This window comes from Callospermophilus lateralis, chromosome 4 (genome assembly GCF_048772815.1).
Source record: "Callospermophilus lateralis isolate mCalLat2 chromosome 4, mCalLat2.hap1, whole genome shotgun sequence".
Taxonomy (NCBI): Eukaryota; Metazoa; Chordata; class Mammalia; order Rodentia; family Sciuridae; genus Callospermophilus; species Callospermophilus lateralis.
In genome coordinates this window covers 64,614,408-64,633,974 of record NC_135308.1, presented here as the reverse complement: position 1 = coordinate 64,633,974, position 19,567 = coordinate 64,614,408, and the positions used below count along the sequence as shown (strand labels likewise).

The window sequence follows — 19,567 nt, the reverse complement described above, 5'->3', positions numbered from 1 at the left end:
CATTCAGGACTAGAGTAAGAAACATATGCAGCTGTGACTGAACCCAAGGCTGCAACTGGGAGTCAACGGGTCAAGCAGCACCAGCACCATTCTCACTCAGCTCAGCCCTACCAGATGGAACCAGGATCATGCTCCTTTAATCAGCTCCCTGCTTCTGTCCTAAAGTCCAGGGGAAAGACTGTGTCTGAAGACAGATGGAAAGTGGGGGTGGGAGAACGTGGGAGAGGGGTGGGGAGGACCTGTAAGGTACAAAGAAGAGCCTCTCTTTTCACCACGCTGGAAACCCCATGACCCTAGACTGTTTGGTTCCTGACGATATGTTGCTTGAAGGGTTAAGTAATTATGTGTATGTATGTTTTGGTTTCTCAGACCTTAAACTACTCGACTACAGAAGGAATTTGCTTTTTATTTCTCCCATAGTCTTAATGCAGTGTCTGCCTATAGGCAGTAATAAGAAAGAAACCTGATGTGCTAATAAGTGGTGGCGGGGGCTGGGGTTGTAGCTTAGTGATTGAGCGTTTGCCTCATATGTGTGAGGCACTGGGTTAACCCTCAGCACCACATAAAAATAAATAAATAAAACAGATATTAAAAAAAAAAAAGTGGTGGGGGCCTTTACCTTGAACAGGTTAATGTTGTCCACCTGGCTCTGAAAGAGGAAGTCATTGATGGTCTTCAGCTCTGTTCCTAAGAGCAGACAAATGAAGGGCGCTGGAAATATGCCCTGAAGCCCCTAGCTTTGGTCCCAGATTAAAGCTTAGAAGTGGCTCAGATCCCTCTGGGCCCTAGGAGACCAACTCCCTCACCTGTCTTTGAGAGGTTCTGTGTATTAGGATTTTGCTTAATGTTCCCTAAAAAAAGAAAATGCAAACAGGTCAGGATAGTGGTCCTCTGATCCCCATTTCCCCGTCTTCTAGCTCTACATTGTACCTACTAAGAAGAACATCCATATTAAAACATATTTTTATTTGTTTCTGGTTATTTATAGCATGCAAAAAAGCCAGAGAGGGCAGGGGGTCCATGAAGCTCACATATCTGCAAAAGGAACACAAAGCCTTGCGATTTCATTCAGCCCCAGATATACAGGGGCACAGGAACAAGCACAAGCTGCCCTCGGCCATATGGTGCTGTGGCCAAGGCAGAGATGGAATCTAAGAGCAATACAGGATAAGATTCTTCCAGAAAACCCCACTGGGTTTCAGGAACTTTACTTTCTACAAAAACCTTCAAAGGCACTACCATCTGACAAAGGAAAGGATCCCAGCACAGACTAGCATGAGAAGCCTGGGCCTGGAACCAGAAGGCTCACTCACTGGGCTCATCAACTACAGGCAGGTCCTGATTTGAGATTTAGTTACTCATCTATAAATGAGGGCTAAAACACCTGGCCTGCTCTCCTCACAGGGGCAAATGAGAGCATACATATAAAAATGCTCTGAAATCACCCTAGGACAGTAACTATGTCACAAGGTGCCATTAATTTAATAGTATAATGTATTATTATTGCACCAATAGAGTACTATCTGGCAAAATAAAAGGATTCAGAACCTGGGCAAATGAACGAGGATTCTAAAAAACATTTCAGACAACTAGAATAAAAAGGAATGAGAATTTCCTAAATTAATGACCCAGACAATCCTAAAGGGCACAGAAGATCTAGGAGCCCTAACCGGCATCCAAGGACAAAGACCAACAAGTTTTGCAGGCCAGGGGTGAGCCTAGGGAAGGTGCTCTCCTACCTCCCAGCATAGCCACAAACTTCTCCAGCAAATACAGAATCTGCTTAATGTACATTAGGTTCTTGGCCTTCAAACGCTTCCTGTGGAGAAATCAACAGATGTCACTTGGCTGTGCTGAGACAGCAGCTTCCCTCCATCTGCCCCCAGCCACAGCCTGTCTTTCTGCTACCTCTCAAGCTGGGCCACAAACTACAAATTCTCCCTAGAAAAAAAGGCTGGCCAAGGCCCAGGGCCCTCAGAGCCAGCTGTTCTGTTCCAAGCAGCCTAGGTCTCATGAAGGACATACCACAATGGACTTAAGACCTGAGTAGAAAGCCCAGGCTTTCTACTTTGAGTAGAAGGCCCAGGCTGAGCCCAAGCCAGAGTCTTGGAGGCTGACTTGTGAGGTCACTGAGACTGAACAGAATTCTCCCTTCTACCTCAGAAGATAAGTGTCTCACCCATATCTTTCCATATACTGGAGCAACTGGGAATGGGCCTGGCAGAGCTGGGGAGAGAACACAGACAACGGTGTGAAGGCAGACCAGGCTCTGGCCAAGAACAGAGGGCTGTTCAGGTGAAACCTTAGACCATGTATAAAAAATGCCCACCAGCACACACAGGAAGGTCAAGGTGATGGGGAGCAAAAGTGGGGCTCATGTAAAGGCATGGTTTGAGGCCCCTGGGCTGAGGTTGCTGAAAGAGAGGAAAAGGAGGTTCTGCTTCATGTCTGCTATGGGCCTGGACAAAACATGAGGGAGAATCCCTCAAGCAATCTCCCTGCTGGTTTTTACTGGGCTGGGAAAAAAACTTGTAGTCTACTAAGAGTGAGGTTCCAGGTAACCACTGCATCCTGGCCTAAGGTCAACCCAAGCTTAGGTCAGCACAGATGGTAGATCTCAGTGAGTTTCATGGTCAAAAACCAGTGGTCAAATCATGGCTCCCATCTGAGCTGTGCGCTTCTAGGCACAACTGCTTAACCCTCTCTGAATCTGCAAACTCCTAAGTAAACTTACCATCCCACTGTAAGGTCAGCATAAAGAGCAGAGATACCTGGTATAATACACAATACATAAGAGAGTAGATTACAGAGATCTTGTGCCTTCCTCAGAGCACCATCACAACTGATGAGTCCTGCTTCCCTCATGCCACCATCCCAGCTAAGACAGAACATTAGCAGCATCCTGGACTGGAGGGGCCCAGGATGACATGGGCAGTGAAAAGCAATGAAATAAGCTGGGTCCCCACAGTTTTATGGAAAGCCAAGACCAGTACCTTGGCTCAGTGCAGCCTCTGCCCAACCCCATGTTCTAAGGAATTCCAGGTATAGGTATCTATAGAGGTAAGTACTTATAAAGTCTCTCTGCCTTCTGGCATGTCAAGACAGAGAGAGGCCAACCCACCTGGGAACCGGTGACCTCTGTGCTGTAGATGCCTGTGATGGTATCAATCAGGTTGTGTGCCTCATCAATGATGACCACCTGGCCCTGCAGCCGGATGCCAGCAGCCTCCCGGGTGGCAGCATGCAGCAGCATTGGATAGGGCAGCACCACCAGCTGGAGGGGGAGAGATACAGGGCTCAACCTGCAATGAACTTGCCCAGCCCACCTAAGTCCTGACGTGACCTGTTCTATTTCCAGTCTGGACCATGAGTAGAGATATTCAAGTGAGAAAGTTACAGCAGAGTAGCATTAATAGCAATAGACCTTTTCTCAGGAGCTTGATGTACGATGTCAAATATATGAAACAGTAAAATTGGAGATGATCTGACTGAAGAGAATCGAGGGAAGGGACTGAACTCCTGCTACTGAGCTTCATCTTAGCCCCCTAGGCTCCTCTCACTGTAGTTTCTCAGAAATGTACTCTTTCCTGGCTTCTATCTGGTATCCCCCCAAAATGCCAATTGGCCCTGAAGCCCGAAGCCACTAAGGCTCCAAGGGCCTCCCCTGACCCTACATTCTGGAAAAAAATGGTTATGTGGCATCAGTATGCTGTATGACCCGAGCCTAGCCATAGTGGGGGCATCCTCTCAAACTAAAGAGGAACAAGGAACTCCTTCATGGCCCGCAGCTCCAGTTAGAGCCAAGAACTACCTCCTACCCCTCCGGAGTACTTACCTGGGCTGCAGGGATAGCAAACCGGCTCCCATAATAAGGGCAGGCCCAAGCCTCCTTCCCAAGAGTCACCAGCTGCTCCATGTCCTTCACCTCCACCAGGATCTCATCCCGGAGAAGCTGCATCTGCTCATGGTTATAGAAGGGGCAGGCAGCCTTGGTCTCCTGCCGCCTCTTCTTTGGCTTGTCTTCCTCAGCTCTGTTTTTCTTCTCTGCAGGTGGTACAGGTGCAGGGGAACAATGACAGGAAGAACAACTCTCTCTGGAGCCAAGAGTATGTTTGGTGATGTTGAGACCCACTCCCACCAGGTGGGGTCTATAGGACCCTTCCAAATGGTCTCATTAGAACACTCTGAAATTGTACTTTGTGTTCTCTGTAAAGAGCCTATAAAATTATTTCCAAGGACTAGAACTTGACACTGACCTAGGAAATAAGTACACCTTCCCAAGAAGGGGCCCTCAGGAGGGAACCAGGGCCTGCTCTGCCTTGTTACCACGTCCCTGGTCAAACCCCATCACAGCCCTTCTATCATTTCCACCCTGCTCCTGCCCTCAGCACTGCCCCAGGCCACATACAGTCCTAGTGCCTACCGTGTTTGCTTCTCTGTATCTCCATGCAGCGGTCATTGATAAGCTGCACAGAACCCAGGTTTTTCACATCTTCATTCACACAAAGGTTCTACAAGACAGGAACAAAAAAGAGGCAAAGAAATGGTGCTGGCTAAATGACATGCAAGCAACCAGTAGACCTGCCCTGTTGGCCTCTCCTCCTCCCAACAAGGGGTGGTAGGGCCAGGGACATGGCTGTGCTTCTACTGCTGAGCCAGCCTCAGCCCCATCGACTTTCTATGCCTGGAAGATAAAGGCATAGAGAGGAAGCTGAATGGCACCTGGGCTGGGACATCTGCCTCTGCTAACCTGCCGCGAGCCAAGGGAGACGAGCCGGGTTTCCTTGCCAAAGGGGCTCTTCTGTACTTCGTGCACAAACTGGGCCAACTGGGAATGTGTCCGACTGCAGTAATAAATCTGGTCAAGGGAAAAAAAGGGGACTTCAAAGAGGGGACTCTAACATTCCCAAATATTCTCTGCACATAGAGGGATGCCATGGCTTTAAAGCCTGTGGAGATAGGAAGAGTGGCTGTAAAGCACACAACTGAGGCAAGATAATGTCATCTCACATCAGATCTCATCTGATGAGGGGACTAGGAACTGCACAGGCCACCTAAAGTTCTAGTTCAAGGGAATGCCCACAGAGGCCACTCCTCCCATAAGTCATGCCCATCTTCTAACCCAACCACTCTGAAGGGCTTGTGATCGTAGGAAAGATGATTTCCCCAGAGCTGATTTTTAACATGGCAAAGATTCCTCAATCATCTGGGGAGAGCATGTCAGGGGAAGATTGTCCCCCTGAAGAAAAAAAAGAGGTACAGGTGGAGCTGAATACCTTCTTTCTACTCTGGGATTTAGCAGAGAGAGAAGAGGAAAAGAGAAAAATGGGGGGCGGGGAGATATCTACTTTGTACAAAACATAGAAATCTTGAACGAAATCAAATATTTTTAAATTTGAGAGGTATCATAGCCATATCTCACTGGACTCCATGCAAACATGAATACAAAATCAAGAAGAAACACACACAGGAGAGTCCAAAGGCAATGTGCTCTTCCCAGTCCCACCCCTCACCTTGTACCACTGCCCACTGGAGACAAACCACTGGAGCCCTTGGCCCCGAACAGCTGTCTTCAATGATCTGGGGCAACATGCCCAGGCCCTGGGAGCAGGCCCTTCTGGTAAGTTAACAAAAGGCCAATCTTTGGGCCTGGGAAACCATGAAGCCTGTGGGTTTAAGTTCTTCATTGAAAGAAGGCTAAGAAGTAGCTGTAGTGACTTTTGTGTTCTCACCAGAGGCAGAGAGCCCTTGACTCAGGCCCACACACAGAAATACACAAGGACTCAGCATCTTACCTTAGTTATATGCTCTTCCTCCAGGTCATCCTCATCCTCATCCACTCTGTGAGAGCAACAGAACACAGAACAGTCTTCCCTCAGCAAACTCAGGTCAACTACAAAACATCACTGTTAAGTAGTGGTGGAGCCCCTTTCCTGAGAAGCCCACAAAGCTTCAGTGTGAGCACTGAGCCTGAAGGACAACACACAGCAACAGCCCAGCAACAAGCCTCTACCAAAGCAGCAGGTACTCCTTGGCTCAGGACACTCAGGAAGGCTCCAGGCCCAGCTTCCACTGCCACTGTGGAACCCAGAGAAATGTGGAGAGAAAAAGGGAAGGGCATCACGTCCCCAAACCTATGTTGCAAGCTGAAATGCTGGAGACTGGGTGTTTGACTCTGAGAGTCATAGTGGGCTCCTCTCCTCCCACTGTCCACCCTGTAGAAAACTACACTCCCCTCAGTTTTCCAAAAGAATTTTGATTTCCTCAGGGACTTTGGACAAACTGTTCTCTTGACCTGGAAGGCTCTCTCCTCGACTGTACAAACTCCTGCTCCATGTTAAGATCTCAGCATCAACATGGCCTTTCTTGCCTTGACAACCTGAAGTAGGTCTGCTGCCCTGACATACCCCATGGCAATCTGCACCTGTTCACTGTGACATCTATTCAAAGCCACATATTCCTGGTCTGTCTCCTGTCATGTGTACAGGGCAGCAAGAGGGTCTGTGTTTGCTGAGTCTCCGGGCCCTACTCAGAGCCTGGCAGCAGTAAGAACTTCACAGACATTTCCTGGTCAAGTCACAACTAACCAACTCAATAACTGAAAGATGCTTTCACTTGTAACCAAATCTCTACTCTTCTCAGTACTTCATACTTCCCTTCCCAAAAGTGAATGAGAAGCCCACTGGCACTGAAATTAGGAGATAAATTTAGCCAACATTATCAGTTGAGGCTACTTAAAAACAGAAAATGCTCTTATAGACTCATGCCATCTACTGGAGCATCATTTGGAATAGAAATGCTTTGTTCACCATGAATGAATTTTTTTCTTTTTTAAGCAGAAATGCAATTGCCTTGTACCATTAGAAAAGTTATTTACAAGGTTGGCTTCTTGATCAATAAACAACTATTGTCAATTTTGTCTCAAAGGCTTGGATTTAAATTACTCATCACAAGTCAGACAAGGTCAGCAGGATCTAGGTGAGGGGAAGGACATGTAAAGAACTGCACAGCAGAAGTTTTGTATGAGGAATCTGTAATGTCCTGAGAGGCTCACGTCTCTCTGAAAACACCAGGGTATCAGAAATTGGAGAAGCTAAGCTGCATGATTATAGCTCTTGCCCAGACACTAAGAAGCACTTTATTCCTCTAATCTTCACAAACACCTCTCAGTTCTTTACCTTGTTTCCAACGGACTTCAGGGAAGAAGTAGAAGCTACAAAGCCACCTTTGGGAAGGGTTTATGGGACACTCATGATTTTCCCCATCACCCTCAGGGAAGGGTCAAAGGTATATTTTCTCATCCTTGCCCCAAACTCTGCTGGAGTGCAGATCCCAGCATCTTCTCCCCACCACCAGTGATGCCATCATCCTTCTTCCCTCCAGAGTCTTGGGGAGTGTTTTAGCACAGGAGGGAAAATCAGGGGAAACTTTTCAGAGGATGACAATACTTATGAGGAAGAAATCTAAACTAATGCGCCCAATCTTCTCTTCTACAAAGTTTCAAGCAGAAACAGAAGTATGCTCTCCTAGTCCTACTCAGCAACAACCTAGAGGGTCACATTCATGATCTTGGCTGTCACCAGGAGGACTGCAGGTGAAATGGCCAATACATATTGGAGCTTAGGTCAGGACCCTTAGGCATTTTTTGTAGAGGTGGCGGGGTGGGTCACAGGCCTTCTGCCTCTGGACTGAAAATTCATAGGCCCTCTCCTACCAGTAAAATGCACCACCACACAAACTTGGAAATAATTAAATGAAGGCCACGAATCCTCTCTAGACCACCTACAGACTTTGATATTTTGGCATTTCTGAATTTCTACAAGGACTGAAACTAACCACTGTCTGATTATTCAGTCCAACTAACCTGCCCAGAGTGCAGCTAGCTGCAGCCAAACACTGTGGGCCCTGGGCATGAAGAGTTTAAAAGTCCAGGCTCCTACCCCACAGCACACAGCCCAGTCAGAGAGAGGAAGACAGACCCAATCAAAGCTAGTTCTTGAGCAAAACACAGCATGGGGCTGATAACCAGGACCACTTAGATGACAACTGAGCAGGGCCTGAAAGGAGGTGAAGGCATTTGCCAAGGTAGGAGAGAAGGATGATTTAGAGGGAATAGCATGAGCAAATCCTCAGACAGAACAGAAATGCCCGGCACACTTGGGGAGTGTAACTACAAGCTGCAGCATCCAACCAAGGCCATACCTAGAGCACGCAGTCATACGGCACCAGTGGAATTAAGCTGGGGGTAAGAAAAAAGGATCTCAGGAAGGGCTGTGTGGCCTGGAAATGGCCTAGTTGTTCTCTTTAGGGTTTTCTGGTGCTCCCAGCAGGTGACTAATGAAGTGGAAACCTAAGCATCTGGACCAACAGAAGCCGTAAGGAGGAAAAAAAGCTCAAACTAGGGATTCCTTGGTTTGGGTCATGAACTTCACACAGTGCAGTTTGGAAGCTGAGAGCATGGGATCTAGAGCCTGGCTGTCTGGGTTCACATCCCAGCCCTTCTACCTATTTAGCCTGTGGCCTCCGTCAAGGCACAGCACCTAGTTGGGCTGCAGTTCCAATTACTGCCATCACTGAGCTGCTGTAAGGTAAACTGAGTAAATACATAAGAGGCCACTGACAGGCACAGGAGAAGAGCCAGCTATCACTGGACCCTGAGAAGGCTCCTGGTTTAAGCAAAAGGGGCAGGTGGCTGCCACTCCCTCTCAGCAGATTCTACACAAGTGTCTCTGGCATGGGGGAAGAGCTGCCTCCCCAGAAGTCCCCAATGACTGTGGGTGGTGGCATGAAGTGGCAGCAGCTGTCTTACCCGCGGACTGTTCTTTTCTCCTCATCACTCTCATATTCCGCAAGGACAAGCTCCTCCTCCCCAGATTCCAGCTGCTCTAGTTGCTCTGCCTCTGTCCCTGCTGCCAGCATCTCCCTGCTGAGGCGGAGGAGACTCTCAGTCTCTTCTTCTTCTTGTCTCTGTGTAGAAATGGCAGTGGGAAGAGGAAGAAGACTCAGCACTGGGGCCCCCACCTCCTGAAGGAGTTAGCCTGCATTTGTGGCCATCACCAAGAACAAAGCACCCAGGGAGGCCTATTAACACAAACCTCACTGTTTGACTGGAGAAGTCCATTCCCAGGCTCTATGCCTCCACCACTCAAGCTGCCCAACTACTGGGTGAGGAGAATGTGGCCAGTGGGGGACAGGGAGGAGTCTGAGGCCCTGGTCACTCACTTGAGTCTCCAGGCAGTGTGACCTGCCTGGACTCTATGGTGGGACAACACTCACCAGGCGCTTGGTTGCATACTTAAGCTGTGCATTGTGGCGGGTCTGCTGCAGGCGCTCTTCCCGCTTCCTCCTCCTGATCTGCTCCTCCTACAGAGGGAAGCAGTTATAAAGGATATGCCAGCAGGAGGCCAACCATGCCTTTCCTAGGAAGCCCCCACCACACCTTCAACCTCTGCAGGTCTCAGTGCAGGGAATCTATCCTTCCTCTTGAAACCACACTAGTAACCAAATTCACTGCATAATTGAGTTTGCAGCCCCACCCCTCCAAACCACATTGTCAAGAGCAACAATTAGGATCCTTTCCCAGGTAAGTAATGACTGGAGAAGGCCTAGACATCAGCTCAAACAAACAGGAAAGAGGCAGCACCAATGATTCAAGAAAACTGACAGAGGGCTAAGAGGCAATGCAAAGGTGAAGGACAAGGGATACCTAAATCTCAAACGTGGCCCAAAACAATGGCTGAGGCCCATTTACTTGATTACCACTGTTCCTTACTACACAAGATCTCACCTTTAGTCTCTCCACCAGATCCCTTTCTTCCTTCTTCTGTACAAACTGGGTAACCCAGTCTGGTTCCCCGGCAGGCCTCAGGGTGTCAGGGGGCTCTTGGCAGGAAGATGAGGAAAATGGGGGCTGGTCCCTCCCACCACCTAAGGGGTCAGCTCCAGGTTCCAGGAGACGTGCCTCTTCTTGTTGTTTCTTCTGCTCAAAATCACGGAGCCAGGAGAGAGCCCCACAAATGAGACTTAAGGACTTTCCCTACAGGAAGAAAATGACCTTTAGAAACAGAGCAAAATGTAAAGCTTCCCAAATGACTTTCTCCATTTTAGTATGGTGTCAAAGCAGCTCTGGCTTTAAAAATTAAGATGATACTCTAAGACCACCTAGGAGAGGAAAGGAAGATAGGCCACAGAATAGCCAATAAAAACAGGAAGACAGGAGAAATAAGAATTTGGCCCAAGAAGCAGGAGAGAACGCCTTTTTAAGTATACCAAGTTCATTGTTCCAAAAGAGAATTTAAAGTGGTTTATCATGTTATATATAAATACAGATTGTTAATTAGACAGTGGTGAGATATTACATAAATAACTGCCCCCCCAAAAGAATTATAGCCAAAATATTTATAGCATGAAGTCTCATATACTTGCCAAGGAGAGTCACACTTGACTCTCAGCTTCAATGCAACTGATGTGCAAATATAAAATGACCTGTCACATGAGTACCAGCGTTTTGTTTTGTTTTGAAAGGAAGCCAACTGCTCTAGAAAATCTACTCTTAAGTTATTTATTTATTTTTGGTACCAGGGACGTAACAGAGAAGCTTAACCACTGAGATACATTCCCAGCCCTTTTTTAATTTTGAGACTGTCTCGCTAAATAGCCGAGGCTGGCCTCAAATTTGTAATCATCCTGCTACAGCCTCCCAAGTTGCTGGGATTACATGCCCACATTTCTGGTTTTGATTTAAAGATCAGAATTTCCCATGAGTCCTTGTTCTGGGTTGAATGTATCTCCTCAAAACTACCATGCTGAAGTCCTAACCATAGTGTCTCAGAATGTGGTCTTATTTGGAAACGGGATCATGGACCCTAGATGAAGACAAGGTCAGAGGTGAAGCAATATAATCAGACATAGGGAGAAGATGGCCTCCTACAAACCAAGGAAAGAAGCCTGGATGGATCCTTCTGTCAGGAAACCTCAGAAGGAACCAACCTGCTGACACCCTGAAGTCAGAATTTGGAGTTCTGTTGTTTAAGTTCCCCAGTCTGTGGCACCTCATTACGGAGCCCTAAGAAAATGACCCAATTCTTTTAGAGAGGAGACTGCAGTGAGCCCCAAGGCTGCTACTTGTAGGGTCCAGACGGTGGTTTGGTTTCAGGTGAATCTTCTGTCTAGGCAGTTAGCATTCAGAGCCTGCTTAACCCAAACGGATCTGAGCATCCAGGGTGGATTTCTAGACCTGCTCCAGTTAAGTGCACTGCAGTAAAACACATGTGCAGTGGGGGAAGCAGCCAGCAGAGAGGGATGCCACCACCAGGCTGCCTGGGTCATATTCCGGCTCCTCTGCTTACCAGCTCTAGGACTCTGGTCTGACCCCTCAAGAATCATTTCCATATATGCAAAAATAAATAAATAAATAAAAGGGAATAATAATAGTAATACCTTCCTTGTACAAGAATTCAATTGGTTAATATACATAAAGGTTAATATTTAGGGCAGGATCCAAACAATTCCTGGGATAACTGAATTGGAGTTAGCTATTTTTTTTGCTATTAATAAGTAATAATAAAATTACCACTCTGCCAAGATGCAGACTATCAGCTTTCATCAAATCTTGGAAGGCCCTATGCCAGAATGACATTTCTGATTAGTGGATGGATCACACTGCTTTAGAAAAGCCTCATATACCATTTCTCTCAGCTTTTGAGAGAAACTAAATGGCAGAGTTCCAGGCAGCACTCCCCAGCTGAACCCAGGGCAGCTGTTGCCTGTGATCTGAGGAGCCAGGGGCTTTACCTGTCACTGGGCTCAGGCAGGCAAGATGTACCACCCTTCCTCATAATAATGACCCAGGGACAGATGCCTGGTTACAAAGCCTCTACCCTTCACCTGAAAGTGAGCTGAGGAAATGAGTATTCACTTACATAAGACTAACTGAGGCTCCACAATTTTATATCCTATAAGAAGATACAGAAAAATCCACAAAAATTGTAGATCTAGAGTGCTGGGGTGGAGCTCACTGGTAGATCACTTGCCTAGTGTGCATGAGGCACTGGCCCTAGCTCCATGAAGAGACCCCCCCCAAAAAAATTGTAGATTGAACCCTTTTAAAAGGCTGTATAACCAAATGTTCATCTCAGCAATGAAATAAACTCAATAAAGCATTCACAGAATACTTAGCTTTAAGCAATGTTATTTCATGGAGTACCATCCTAGATTAACTTAGGTCAAGTAAATTCATTTATTCTAACCACCTGCTGGTTGCAGGAGCCCTGGGCTTAGAGCTGAACATGCAGAGGTGCAGAACCCTCTAGTCAGTGATGCACTGGAAAACGTGGCAGAAAACAAAAACAAAAACAAAACACAAACCTCCATTCTGGGTGTGATGCCAGGCATCAGCAGGTACCAGGGCACTGACAACAGGAGAGAGTTCCACTGACAGGTGATTTAGAAGATATTAGAATATAAAGGGCAACTGAGTCATAGGAGTAGGTTCACAAAGGGCCACAGAACCAAGGCATAAACATGCAAGGGCTGAGCAGAGGAAGAAGATGAAAAGTAGGAATCGAGTAGAGGATGGAGATGGAAAGCTCTGAGAGGGAGAAACAGACAGGCCTTCAGGTTAAACAAGGATGAAGTCCGCTCTCCCAAGTTCTTTTCCAAAAAGAAACATACTAAAGCTGCATCAACGTCATAAAAGAGCACAAAAACAAAGAAAATAGAAGAGGGGAAATAACCAATTTAAGAAAGATGCAAAAGAGAGAGAAATGGAGGGCTGGGGTTGTGGCTCAGCGGTAGAGCACTTGCCTAGCATGTGCAAGGTCCTGGGTTCGATCCTCAGCACCACATAAAAATAAATACATAAAATAAAGATATTTTTTTAAAAAGAGGGAGAAATGGAACTGACTTAGCAGAGTGAGGACTCTAAAGCCCAAGGGCCTGCAAGTCAGCCTCAGAAAGGCCCTGAAGCTGGCAGGGTCACAGTTGGCACTGAAGGCAAAGAGATGACCTGACATGCTGGAGAGACAAGATGAGAGTGGGGAAGGGAAAGGGGACTAGATTGAGAGCAGGGCACTGAGGGAAGGACCACACCTGAAGCTAATAGGAGCTCTTCTGAAGAAACTGAATGACTCCAGGGAAAATTCCAGATTTACCCAAACCTCAAGGCCCCAATAAAGCAGCACAATCTACAAGATCACAGGATGGCTACATGTACAGACTCCTCGACCACCCTGTTGGTACCTGTCCTTAAACAGCAACAGAAGGACAACAAGATTCACCCCATGAGGATAGCCTCCACCCAAGGAACCCAAACTGAGAGGAAAAACGGCAAACAAACAAAATGAAACAAGGTGAAGGGAAAAAAAACTTCAAATACTATTAAAATGGATATTCTCAGAAAGATACTGTTTTCGTAAGTACAAATAGGATGCCGTTTGTAAAAATCAAGAGATGTGAATAGAAAAACTGGGCAATAAAAATCAAAGACACTTGGTCAAATCCCTTGAGCACTCAGTAACCTAGATCCTGAAGACCAGACCTATTTGTTTAATCTGTGAAAAATCCAAAGTCATTTTCATGTTCCTCAATTGAAGCAGCTAGGTGCCAGAAAAATCTGGAATATTTCTGTGTTATGGATGAAGTTCTGCCATTTAAATTGTAGGTTGCCTAGTGTTTTTCAGACCCTGGAGTAGTATTCAATAATTTAATAGAGAAGTGACTATTACTCAGAAAGATAAACTGAGCATCTGCTTTGCCTAACTTCAAACCATGAAAATCTCTGCAGAGGTAGGCAGTAAAGCAAGTCAGGCTCCCTCCAAGTTGTGTTAATTATGGTTCTTCACCACTCATACTCACTGTGCCCGTTGGACTCTCAAATATCCCAATCTTGCCAGCTTCCAAAACCTGGTACAGCTCTGCCATGAAGTCTTTCTGGATGGGATATGGTGGGAAGGGAAAAGGGAAATGGATGCCAACAACTTCCTGAGTTTTATTAGTCATGGTCCTGAGGACAAAAAAAGAAAAAAAAAAAAAATGTGATTATTCTCACATGAGAGAAGAAATGGTTTGAAAGCTACAGAGATGCCATACTAAAAAGCCATAATACTTGTCACTGAATTTTCTCCTTGGTTTGTACTATTTTTTTTTCTTTTTGCAAGCAAAGACCACGTTCTTTTTACCATGTGTATATCCTCAAGATGTCATACCAAAATCATGCAAAACATCTAGCAACATTCATCAGAAATGGCTATAGCAGAATGCAGCCTAGAAAAGTCCCTAGGCCAAATCCCCCTGTAATTTCACTGCTGTCTGGATACCTTTCTGATGCCTCTGTGGAAGGCTGACAGCTTTCCTCTTGAAAACAGGCGTCAGTGGGACCAAGGCTGTTTCTTGTGGTTCCATTTTGGCAGCATCCTTCTCCCACACCTTTGCAACGCAGTACTGGCATGCCAAAGCTGCTCTCCCTTCTGTTGTGAAGGCCTATAAAACCATGGCACAAAGCAGAGAATTATCAGTACAGCTTGTTTAGAAGGCACAGTGAACATACACAGCCCTATTTTACAGATAGCTTGCATCTGCTTATTTCATCCTAGCCTCCATTTCTAGTACAAACCAGATCTGCTCCCTACTTCTGTTTCTGGCCTCAAGAAATAAATATTTGCTGTTTGGTTCCAGACCAGAAGAGCTCTCTTCATTGCCACCAAGCTCTAGTTGGACCATCTTCCCAACACTAAGACCACAACATTTGTCTTTCCTTGACAAGCCAAGGTTTCAAGAAACTTCTCTGCTCCATATTTATTTCACCTTTGTTCTCCTCAAACTAATTTTCCTCTGAGACAGCTTTTAAATATCCTTTCTTCCTTTGATTGCCATTTGGAGAAATGACTCTTCCACCCTGTTTTCATACCTCTCTTTATAGATGTCACTTCTCTTAAGATATCTGGAAGGACTTTCTCTTCTATTAATTAGTATAAAACACATCTTTACTACACTGGCCTCAGTAAGACCAGTGATGGTGTCAATCCATCTATGAGAGGAAGGTAGTTGCCAAGATGTTCTTCATTATAGTTTAGGGGCAGTTAAAATGACTACTCTAATATAGAGATTACTACGAAAGGGGTGAGTCAAAAACAAAACAACCAAAGCAAAAACTAGGAAAGTTCAGAAACAAAGGGAGATGCAATTGAAAATTCATTAAAACATAAAGGAAAGGAGAAGAAATGTAGCTAACAAATTTTGAGCTATGTGTTAAATACTCCACAAGCCCTTTAACTTTTATTATCTCATTTAATCTGTACAAGACTATAAGCGTACATTGTTAGACACTAATGCTTACAGAAATTAAATAACTGCCGGTTGTGGATGTAGCTCAAAGGTTGAGTTCTTTCCTAGCTTGCAAAAAGCTCTGGGTTCAATCTGTAGCACCACCAAAAAAGAAAAAGAAAAAAGTAAATAATTTATAAATAAACAGTTAATAGGAAAACCAGAGATCTGAATCCAGGTCTATATGGCTCTGCTTCAACAATGGCTACAACAAATAACTAGCATAAGCAAAAGGGAGATTCACTGAAAAACACATATTGAGAGATTAAGAATTGAGACTATCTGGGAAAACCAGGAGCAGAAGCCATTTGTTGGCAGATAGGACTTCTTGCAGATGAACTAATATTTTAAGACAGCTCTAGGAACCTCACCAACAGGTAAACACCATGGACTACCTACCACTACCCCACTCAGATGTCAGATGGAGCCACAGTCTATCTTCCTCAGCTTACTTGCAGTTTCTGCTTCCCCAAAACTTTAGCCAATACAAGGTCTCTTCAGCTCCCCTCTACATTTAGTTTCAACTCTCATCTTTCATGTTTCTTAATTCTAAATCCCAAGAGAAAACCTGACCCAATCAGCTTGGGCTATCTAATTACCATTTCCTCTGCCTGAGAATGGTGAGTCAATATTTAGAACTCAGCTCACTTTCGCTCCCTGTTTGACCATACTACACCCGCCACCACCCACCCCTCAAACATACGCTGTTTTGTTTTGGTACCAGGGATTGAACCCAGGAGCACTGAACCACTGAGCCACATCCCCAGCCCTTTTTTATATTTTATTTTGAGACAGGGTTTTGCTAAGTTACTTGGGGACTTGCCAAGTTGCTGAGGCTGGCTTTGAACCTGCTCCTGCCTCAGCCTCCCATGTCTCTGGGATTACAGGTGTTCACTACCATGCTCATCTGCTGCCTTATTTTAAGTAGCTCTTTTATCACATTACCTTGTATTTAATTTCTTCAGCTTTTAGCATTATCTGAACTTATTTTATTTACTGTTCTTCCCTACTAGAATATAAGCTACTGAAGAAGAACCTTGTCTATTTTGTTCTTTCCTTCCCACAGGACTCAAAATGAGGGGTTTCAGCTTGCAGGAATTCAATAAAATTGTGATGAATAAATAAACAGCCAGTTAGACATGGGGCCTGGTTTATGTTCATCAGAAGTATGAATAGAGAAGTCCTATAACTTGAATATCTAGTCCAAGGGCTACTGCTTTAAGGGCTTAAAACTATTTTCATATAACCTCATGACAACCTACTATATTAAGTACTTTTCTTGGCTCTATTTTATAGACAAGAAACTGGCACTCAGAATTAAGTGACCTGCTCAAGTTCACTCAGCACATGGTTAACTCGGGAGCCAACTCTTTCCGCCACACCTCAAGTCCTTGAGCTTTGTATTTCCTAACTTCTCCTCCCACCCAGATAAGCAGGATGAAAAAGAAAGACTAGGTTACCAAACTTTAGAATGACAACATGAAACAATACAGAACAAAAGTGATTATTATTTCACTTCCTTGTGGGTGATAATTATGGATCTCATTATTCCAGACGCAGCACAGGTTTAATCACAGTTAAAGAACAGTTTAGATAAATCTGAGAATAATGGATTCACTAAGCACTACTGAGGACATCTGTTGTCACTTTTTCAGACCTTTCAAGTGGGCTGTGTGGGGTACAACCATGAACGCCACCCAAGTTCTCCCTGGAATTTCCCACCAGTACTAAGACACAAAATAAGCAGGCAAATCTAATGCTTATTAAGTGAGGTTAAGATTTGTGAAAGCACTTCAAGTACACATTATTTCTGACTGTGTTCACTTCTTCCAGTCTTCAATTATCACTCTTTATTTACTGAGTATAAACTATTGCTACAGACTAAACTGTCTCCACCACCACCAAATTCATGTATTGAAGGCCTAATCCTCAATGGGATTGCATTTGGAGACAAGATTTTTAGGAGGTAATTAAGGTTAAATAAAGTCCAAAGGATAGGGTCCCCATCTGGTAGGACAGGTGGCCTCAGAAAGAGAGAAAAAAGTCTCATCTCTCTTCACCAAGTAAGGATGCAGCAAGAAGGTTGCTCTAATGCAAGCTGGAAGAGCCCTCACTAGGTACTGGCCAACAAATCCACGTTGGATTCCAGGCCTGTAGAAAATAAATTTTGGGGTGGGAAAGAAGGTGGAATGGAATGGACATCATTACCCTATGTATATGTATGATTGCACAAATCATGTGACTATTTCATGTATAATCAGAGAAATGAAAAAGTTGTGCTCCATTTGGTACAATGAATCAAAATGCATTCTGCTGTCAAGTGTAACTAATTAGAATAAAAAAAAATTGGGGGCACTGGAGGCCCAATGACTCAGGAGGAGGCAGAGGCAGGAGGATCAAAGGTTCGAGGTTAACTTCAGCAACTAAGGAGACCGTGTGTCAAAATAAAAACGGCTATAGATGTGGCTCAGTGATAGGGTGTCCCTGAGTTCAAAAGCGGGTGGGGAGAAAAAGAAATGTTGTTTAAGCCACCCAGTCTATGGTATTTTTTTAATGCAGCCTGAACCATGTTTCATGTACTATATTATTCCATACTATTGTTGTGCTCCTAAATGCTTTAACTTCACACATCTGCAAAACACCACAGCCAGGAGAGAAAAGCTTGTCTGCACCTGCTGTTAACAAAACTACATCATGCCACAGAGTTGCAAAGCTCCCACTGCTGGAGAGATGGCATAGTCCACATTCTCACCTTGCTCTGGCCTTTTGTCCCCTCCCCTCTCCATCCTCAGGGTTCTCACACTAGATGGGATCCAGCCAGCTATCTGTTAGTATTCACTTCCACTTTTGTGACACTTTCACCCACAATTCGTCAACTGCATTCATCCCAGTTGATGAGGGTCCTCATTGTTGGACCCTGCTCCACTCTGAGTGCCGAAGGGGCAATAGAGCAAAGCCCTACAGCATAGGCTCTGGGGTCATATTGCAAAGTTTGGGATCCCAGCCCTACCTTTGCTTAAATTAATCTAAGCCTCACTTTCCTCACAGAAAAAGAGGTGATAGTGCACACTTACAGTGTAGCGACCATAAACTATGAAAAGCAGTACAGCCGCGTCAAATTAAACACGTGCTAGCTATTACCATTATCCCTACCCACCCCGACAACTGAACTAAAAGTGCGCCTTCCTTACCTTCCCGGTACCCTCGCATTGGTTTCTCGCCCATCAATCACTGGCTCCACCTCCTCCGCTTCCGGATCTTTTCCCGCGCCCCCGCCCAGATAGAAGACCCATTACTGCACACAGCTCCACACTAACTTCTCTCCAAGGCGACCCTTTCTCAACTCCTTTCTTCTCGTTCTCAGTCTGTCACCATGCAACTTTACGCTCACCCTCAAGGCAAGGCTGCGTCACCTAGGCTAGGCGGGCGACGAATCAGAAAGGCCAGTTGCTGAATTTGAATCGCCGCGCTGCTGGGTCTTGATCAATGCCCGCCAGGAGCAGAGCTGGCCGTGTTACTACGCCCCCGCGCCTCTGCGCCTGCGCACTCTTGAGCGCTCGCGCGCGTGCCCTGAGACGCCGAGATCCGGGGGCGTGGGTTTGTGGCATTGCGCTTGCGCAGCTGCAGGAGCGCCGGAATTTTTTTCTGGCGCTTGGCTGGACTAGCGTTCCCATGTTTGGAGGCTGTGGTGGGTGTTCAGTGCCTGCCTCTCTCAACTTTTCCGATAGGTACCGGGTGTTTGGTTGAGCCTCTGCCCATTAACGCCAAATGTACCAGGCTCTCGGCAGTGGTTGATTTGATTAAATTGGCTTATATTTTACCATTTACCAAACATCCCAGGATCGAGGTGCTGCACTCGAGAATCCTGCATTCTGGTCCCGGCTTTTGTCAGCTCATAGCATGGCTGGAGTTTGGTTATTTTGCCTCTAAAGCGGAGGAACCCTGCCCTGCCACCTCCACAGAGTTGTGTGGCATCTTCAGCCTCAGAAGATGAATGAGTGTAAGTGAAAGAGCTCTGGTGATGAAGTTCCTTGGAATTGTTCATACTCGGTGCTGGGCACCGCCCTGCAGGGGTGGAGGAAGCTAGGACCCAACCCTGTTTTTGAAGCCAGAGTTAGGCAGTCAGTATAGACAGGTAATCGAGTCAGATCAGATGAAGGAGGCCAATTTTGAGTGAGTCTGCCAAATTGGAGACAGTTCCCTGAGGGATTGAAATGTTAACTCCTTCAGGGCCTTTCCTCCACTC

The 19,567-nt window shown here is 45.7% G+C and overlaps 1 protein-coding gene across 3 annotated transcripts in view; it reads right to left on the bottom strand.

Moving 5' to 3' along the window:
- The window catches only part of Ddx11 (DEAD/H-box helicase 11), a 28,038-nt gene extending 9,230 nt beyond the window's left edge, over positions 1-18,808 (bottom strand). For 2 of the 3 annotated variants that reach the window (XM_076853947.1, XM_076853948.1), the window contains exons 1-15: positions 18,513-18,808; positions 14,316-14,478; positions 13,855-14,002; positions 9,788-10,036; positions 9,277-9,363; positions 8,810-8,967; positions 5,796-5,841; positions 4,751-4,858; positions 4,424-4,511; positions 3,836-4,044; positions 3,122-3,274; positions 2,180-2,226; positions 1,740-1,819; positions 807-851; positions 620-687 (exon numbers count right to left, since the gene is read on the bottom strand). In XM_076853947.1, the coding sequence (XP_076710062.1) occupies positions 620-687; positions 807-851; positions 1,740-1,819; positions 2,180-2,226; positions 3,122-3,274; positions 3,836-4,044; positions 4,424-4,511; positions 4,751-4,858; positions 5,796-5,841; positions 8,810-8,967; positions 9,277-9,363; positions 9,788-10,036; positions 13,855-14,002; positions 14,316-14,478; positions 18,513-18,546 (1,683 nt within the window). In that variant the 5' untranslated portion in view covers positions 18,547-18,808. Of the gene's footprint in view, positions 1-619; positions 688-806; positions 852-1,739; positions 1,820-2,179; positions 2,227-3,121; positions 3,275-3,835; positions 4,045-4,423; positions 4,512-4,750; positions 4,859-5,795; positions 5,842-8,202; positions 8,233-8,809; positions 8,968-9,276; positions 9,364-9,787; positions 10,037-13,854; positions 14,003-14,315; positions 14,479-18,512 lie in introns of those variants that run through there. The other variant, XM_076853949.1, reaches the window with a different exon arrangement.
- Positions 18,809-19,567: the final 759 nt, after the last annotated feature.